The following is a 6,847-nucleotide window of genomic DNA, read 5'->3' as shown; positions in this document are numbered from 1 at the left end:
TTTTATCACTTTAGCCTCTTGGTTTAGTGAGGGGCCTAGTCTGCCAACACTGTGTTCTTTGTTAGTACATGTTCCGCCACCGTATAGCACTACGATGAATCCATCCTTAATAAGGTTTCCGAGTCAAGAGCCATCAAGCTCATGCCATGATCGGAGCCACGGCGACGCAACTTCCAAGACTCAAAGACCCTCATCGATTTTTCCCACCGAGTCGCATCGGCATAGAAACCTCCCGCAACGGCGCCATAGTCCCGCTTTACCCACCCAAGCGAGATTGGACTTGGTTGTTTCTATCAAACTCGCTTCGCATCCATAAGCCCAAAACAGCTGGCTCTCCGCTCCGCAATCCTTACAGATTAACAACATTGTATCGGGCGAAAACCAACAGTAACAGCTTTCTTCCTTGTGTCGATACGCGCGCTCTTCGTCGTCCCAAGAGGTCCCGCTTCTCGCGTTTTGTCGACGGATAGGAATAGGACCAGACCACCTAGCCCGTGGTCGCCTGCCGCTGGCAATTTGTGCGCGATCTGGATTGAATCCAAAAGACATTCTGGAAGGGCACCTCCCTCTCCCTTGCTAGATAATGGCCGATCACCAAGTTATCGACTATCTACGGGTCCTGCACGATTTCGATGCTCGGTCGCCGGATGAGCTGACGCTTAAGAAGAATTCCAAGATAGAATTGTTGGAGCGAGATGAGGAGTACAACGATGGGTGGTATTTGGTATGTCGCCTCCGTATATCAAAATGGTTCCCCCGAATTGGGGTATCCCCCACCAACAACATTGCCCATTGAGGCCACTCTCGTTGGTTTGCGATGCCTTGGCTGCAACCGCCGTTGGGTTGCGATTTCCCTAGAACATCGCAGAAGCATTCAGCCGGATGTCCTGAGTGAAATATCGGATTTGCTGATCGGTGTTAATAACAGGGGCGTGATCCGGAGAGTGGAAAGGTTGGATTGTTCCCACAAGGTGTGTTCATTCGACGCTTCTTCTAATCACTCGAGAGAAAATCCGACAGAACATTTTGTTTGGCGCTAACATTAGGCGTTCGTCTGCAGTCTACACGACACAATGGCCACCAGAGTCAGCGTTTTCGCAACCAACGATCATAGGTACGCCTGTCTTGCGCCTGGCCCTAGTATTAATTTATTCCGTAACCAGGGCTGACATGCTAGCAGAGAACCAGGTAGCGACTGATAATGATATCGCTCCCCCGCCAGCATACTCGTCGGCGCCCTCAGAACCGAAGCAGGATATCCCGAAGAGGCTTTCGGTCACACCAAGCGAGTTGACTTTGGATGAGGCGGGAAAATATGGCGGATCTGCAAAGGATGTCACAGCCGAAACCCCACCGTTAGCTTTGGAGAACAATATGGACAAACGACGCGTTTCGGATGATTTCAAGAAAGAACATCCGCAGATACAGAAGTTGAGTCGCAGCCCGGTAGTTGAAGACACATTAAGCGACATCGAAGAGGCACTATCAGAAATTCGTACGGCGCCCCGTTCCGTGGGGACACACGCTCAGAAGAACAAGCAGCCACCACCGATCATGGAGACCCCGGAAGCTCACGCGCCAGCAGAGCAAGATTTCGACGATTCTGCGTCGGATTATTCAAGAAGCGCCTTTGATAATGAAAGCTCTTTGTCTCTAGCGATTGCGAACCAGCCATCTATTAGTGGCTATCTCGAACCTTCCAGCCGGGCAAATTATGCCGGGCGATCTAGGGAGTCGATACAACGGCAAAGTGACCATCCGCTGCAGTATTCCCAGCAATTTGAACCGGAGTCTTCGTCGGATGAGGATGGTGACATAATAGATCCAGTATATTCAGCGGAGGAAATCCGATTATGGACACCGGCCCAAGTTTCTGCATACTTCCAGGAGCAGCACTTACCGCTGAGTATTTGCGATAAGTTCGAGGAGCAGGAGATTAGTGGGGCCATTGTCCTTCAGCTAGAAATGGCTCACCTCAAAGAGCTTGAACTTGGTAGCTTTGGGAAGCGGTTTGAAGTTTGGAAGGAGATTGAGAAGCTTCAGTCAATAGTGAAGAATGCGGGAGGATCAATTGATGAAGCTGCTAAAGAAAAGAAGGCTCGCCATAGGAGTAGTAGTACGCCGGCTGGTGTCCTTCCTAGGCTACCCAGCCTCCATAATCGTCCACCTGCCCGAGGAGGCTCGTTAGCAGTACCATCGACGCACATAGAAGAGGCGATCTTTGATCCGATGAATCCCATAAGAGGTGAGATCCTTACACTGTTTCATCTTCTCTTCCTTCCCATCAATGCGTCCAAGTCGGCATTGTCATCTGGACAGGCCGTGGAAGCGAAGTTTGGAGCGGCAGGACGCTAACCACCTCGCAGAGAGCCCCACAACAATGAGCCCATCTAGCCCTGGGCCAGTACCCCCGTCGAAGTCTGATGTTGGATCCGGTAAGTTAGCGATTGTCAATGTGCTCATGAATCTGGGGGTTCATGTTATACTAACTTTGATATAGCCATCCACAGCGACGGACGGTCCATCTCGACGGCCTCTATGGAACGGGCCTCGAGCAGCGGAGGGCAGCAGCCCCAACGGGTACCCGGAGTTCATGGACGAGACCCGTCGTTCGACCGGTCCTGGACATTGAAAGGCCACAAGGCCAACGAGAGCGCTGCCAGCGGCAGGAGCAGATATACAGGTGATAGTGGCTTCGCATCGCAATCGTCGTCGAGTGTATTTGCCAACGAGAGTCGTTCTTATCATAATGCAGGTGCCAGTGAAGATGGAGGCAAGCGAGACCGTAATGTGCTGCACAAGAGAGCCGGCAGCTCCGGCAGCCACGGCCATCACGTCGTCCATGGCAAGAAGTCCAGCTACACCGAGGAGCAGCGCAGCCGCTCAGGTAACAACACTCCAACGTCCACTCCGTCCTCACCTCTGCCGTATCCTCCCAATCCACCTCCACCTCATCCACCATCACCATCACCGTCTTTGCGAGGTGTCGTATCCAAGCAGACCTTCCCTGTTTCCGAGAGGTCGTACGAGACGGTACATCTCGCGAACGCTTATCCATACGCCCAAGCACCTAGACCATTTTCCCGAGAAAGCATTAACCAATCCTTCGTTCCTTCAGGATATTCTTCGCCATCACCGGCCTCGATTGCCTATCATAACACCGTCAAGGGACGGAAACGGAGCACTAGCGAAACCCAGATTGCCTCGTTAGACAGTCGGGCCAGAGAAAGCCTTGCTGCATCTGCTATGCCGGGTGGCAAGCCTCTCAGTGTCGAACGACCTCCACCTGTCGAGGAGAAGCACGTCCCTCCAAACATCCAAACAAAAGCTGGATACCCCCATAGATCCATCTCCGACGGGGCGGAGAAAGCAATGTCGATGTCTCCGATGTCTCAGGACACGAATTCAACTTTGATGTCGCCGAATGGTAGCGAACATTCGGCCTCCATAAAGATCACAATCGACGCCCCTGAGAGGAAATCGGACGAATCAAAGCAACGAAACGGCAGCAGTGGAAAGGACAAGAAGCTTCGAAGCGTTGCTTCTGCTTCTGGAATCAGGCAGAAGTCCAAGAAGCAGCTGACGAGTGCCTACCTTGAAGGCCTCAAGGAAACCACACCCACTGATGCTGCCAAGGATGCCGATTTCAGCGGATGGATGAAGAAGCGCGGCAGCAGCGCTGTTGTTGCCTCGTGGAAGACTAGATTCTTCGTCCTCAAAGGCCGGCGCCTATCATACTTCTACTCAATGGATGATACGAAAGAACGAGGTTTGATAGACATAACTTCTCACCGTGTTCTTCCGGCTTCCGACGACAGATTCGTCTCCCTCCATGCCTCAGTTGCAGCGATAACATCGTCACCCTCCCATGCTTCCTCAGCGACCCCTGGTAACGGCCAATCTGGTCACAATCTTCCACCGACGCCACCATCCAAGGGCGGTTGGTTCACCTTCAAGCTCGTCCCCCCACAACCAGGGGCAGCTAAAGGAGTCATGTTTACTCCTCCCAAGCTCCACTACTTTGCCACCGATACAAAACAAATAGGGCGAGAATGGATGGCTGCATTCATGAAGGCAACTATTGATAGAGATGAAACTGCGCCGGTCATTAGCACCTTCTCGGCCAATACCATCAGTTTGGCGAAGGCACGGGCCATGCGGGCTCGGCCTCCCGGCTTTGGAGACAATAGCACAGACCTTGCACCTTCCCCGGGCCTTGGCCTTCCGATTATGAGCTCCCAAGGTAGTTTTAACGATTCTATCGAATCGGCTCTCGCGGAACGACACCTAATCGATGACGATGCGGCGAATGCTGCTGATGATGAGCGATAGTCGCCATTTTAATCTGGATGCTCGGGACGCGCTCCCCTTTATTGTCACTTACTTTCTTTCTTATTTCGATTCATGGTCCATACTTCAGTCTCTACTATGACCTTTAATGCTTTTCACTTTCTTTTGTCTTCTCAGCTTAGCCTTTTATTACCTACCCCGTTTTATTGACTTTGAACCCCTAACCCTGGGCATTTCCCGCGTAGCAATTGTCCTGATCCTCTACATTACATTGCATTCTGATTGTTTGCACAAACACCGTTACTGCAATTCATTTTGCTCCCTTTTACTCTTCTTCACAGCAACCACTTGTTTCTGTCCCCCCTCTCTCTTCCTAGCCCTTCTTCGGCCCCCTTTCTGCGACAATCTAAAGTCGTCTAAAGAACATTTTGGCTTTTTTTCTGCGGGGGAATTTTGAACTTTGCCTTTCTTACCACAACATAAATTACGGGAGATGTACGATAGCTTGATACGAGAAGGGGATGATATTCACACAGACATACAATTCATGATTCAGAATCCCATAACTTTAGGTGATTTGAGTAGATATTGGGAGTGATAAAACGCCTCGGAGGTTACTAATACATCGCACTTTGGCTTCGGAAATGATGTCTTGGTTTCACCAAAGACCATGGGCATGAGGTTCACCGTGACTAGCCACAAAAGTATTCTCTAACCCATTAACATATCTCATTTTCTCCGGCCTAACCACTTCCTTCAAATCCTTCCCTAAACTCTTCAAATCCAATGCCAAAATATTCACACTCAAGATTTCACCGATATTGTTGAACGGAATGTTCCCAACGATAAAGAGGTTAATACTGCATGTTTTGCAGAAGAAGTGACGGCCCCACTCTTCGCCCTTCTTACACTCACCGCGGTGGTAAGCCGGGGAGTAGTAGGTTAGCTCCGGGGGAAAGAGGGAGGTGTCGGTAGTGTTTGCATAGGTGATGACTACTGGTTCGCTAGAGGGGGTGTTGATGACCGAGATGTCACCAGGTTTAAGCATTATGCCGAGCCTGGGGTGGTTAGGAGGGTACAATTGAGGTAATAGATAATGGCGAGGTACTCACTTCCCAGTAGCAGTACAGATTGTGCCTACGTTCAGCGAAATTAGAAGCTATTGGTTTGAGAGAGTTTACGTGTAGCTATAGACGGGCAAGCTTGAACTAAACATACAGTTGCACCTTCCAACGTTGCCTAGATCAACATTATTGGCCTTAAATTTGATAGCTCCACAGTGGCAAGAGCCATTGATATCGTACTTCTCAGTTGGGGTTTCAGGAGTGGTAGACATTTTTGTAATTGAGAGATCTTAATAAGCTCGGATCGTAATAAGAGTTAAGTCGAAGAATACGATAGTTTTATAGTGTGAAGATGTTGGAGGTGTTGGATATTGTGTAATTGTGCGTTGTATGGGGGAAACACAGAAGAACTTCTAAGATGCTTGGATGCCATGGTTTATATACTTGAACCGTGGCACCCGAAGAGGGCCCCGTAAAGTTCGATACAGTGAATCACTGGGGCCACATACATATCCAAGAAAGACCCCTCGCTTGGGGCGGAGCGAATGAAACTTCGACCTCAAAGCAGGTGGAGAAATCCTAATGTAGGGCATCGCTATGGGTTTAGGAGACAACGTTATGGACCTGCATCGATATTACTTGGTACAGATAGGCTAGCACAAGAGTAGATATGGGCTGGCGGAACTTACAGTTTTCCTCGAGCTAGCACGAGGGTTTCCGGCATATCCAGCTATCGTACGGGTCATAAACCCGAGTCAGGCCGCGTACTAGAAACACGAAGTCCAGTGACTCGGGTCCGTGTCCACCTGGAGTTTTCCCAAACCTCCTATCAGCACCAAGTATGTGGCAGGCCCAAGTGGATGGCCTTAATTAATTGTTGGGCGTCTGTTAGTGTCATCTCATCTCAGCCTGTTCAGGGGTCTGCGGACGATGTCCCACAAATTGATCCTGCGATGGTTCCTCGGAGTTCCGAGACCTGCCTGTTTTTAGTCAATGTGACTAATTTGGCGGACTACTGCAGACGGCAAAGACCTTCCATGGGTACAACCTGTTGTAATCTTTCCCCCAACACGGTTTTGTAGCCAACCGTCCGTTTCACGTTTGTAAAAGGCAAGGTTTTTTGTTCAGGGCATCATCGAACTTGAAGTCGCACCGTCTCCAGAGCTCTGGTCAGCATCTAAGACCTTTCGCCACGAGTGCTGTGTTTGCTTTAATCGACGTTTAAAAGCTGGTTGTTTGTCCGGCAAGGCTCAAAGTTGAGCCCTCGCGTTGATTAGCGCTGCAAGCGCGAATTAGATCCTCCTGTATGCCTCTTTTTTTTTGACTAGCCCGCTGATCTAGATCTCGCTGGACCTCGCCGCATATCTGCATAAGCCTAGCCAATCGAATCGTGGCCCTAACTTGTCCGACATCATCTACGGCCAGCTGCAGCTGAGAGGTGTCTCGAGTCCACTTCGTTTGCCTTCCGAGCCCACTTCCATACCCTTCCCTCC

At 50.3% G+C, this 6,847-nt stretch overlaps 2 protein-coding genes across 2 annotated transcripts; one reads left to right on the top strand and one right to left on the bottom strand.

Moving 5' to 3' along the window:
* Positions 1 to 583: 583 nt before the first annotated feature.
* DFL_005045 (uncharacterized protein) lies at positions 584 to 4,332 on the top strand (the record flags this gene model as incomplete). Its single annotated transcript, XM_067634245.1, has 8 exons — positions 584 to 724; positions 929 to 971; positions 1,061 to 1,114; positions 1,181 to 2,245; positions 2,367 to 2,435; positions 2,501 to 2,683; positions 2,756 to 2,887; positions 3,119 to 4,332. 8 exons carry the CDS (start codon positions 584 to 586, stop codon positions 4,330 to 4,332), a joined length of 2,901 nt encoding a protein of 966 aa, XP_067492332.1.
* A 616-nt stretch (positions 4,333 to 4,948) lies between these two features.
* DFL_005044 (uncharacterized protein) lies at positions 4,949 to 5,626 on the bottom strand (the record flags this gene model as incomplete). The annotated part of the gene is made up of 3 exons (XM_067634244.1): positions 4,949 to 5,348; positions 5,403 to 5,427; positions 5,509 to 5,626. The coding sequence occupies 3 exons, from the start codon at positions 5,624 to 5,626 to the stop codon at positions 4,949 to 4,951; spliced, it is 543 nt and encodes a 180-aa protein (XP_067492331.1).
* Between the last annotated feature and the right edge of the window lie 1,221 nt (positions 5,627 to 6,847).

This window comes from Arthrobotrys flagrans (assembly GCF_004000055.1).
Source record: "Arthrobotrys flagrans strain CBS H-5679 chromosome Unknown unitig_0, whole genome shotgun sequence".
Taxonomy (NCBI): Eukaryota; Fungi; Ascomycota; class Orbiliomycetes; order Orbiliales; family Orbiliaceae; genus Arthrobotrys; species Arthrobotrys flagrans.
The sequence above is the reverse complement of the archived record's forward strand: the minus strand, read 5'-3'. Positions and strand labels throughout refer to the sequence as shown.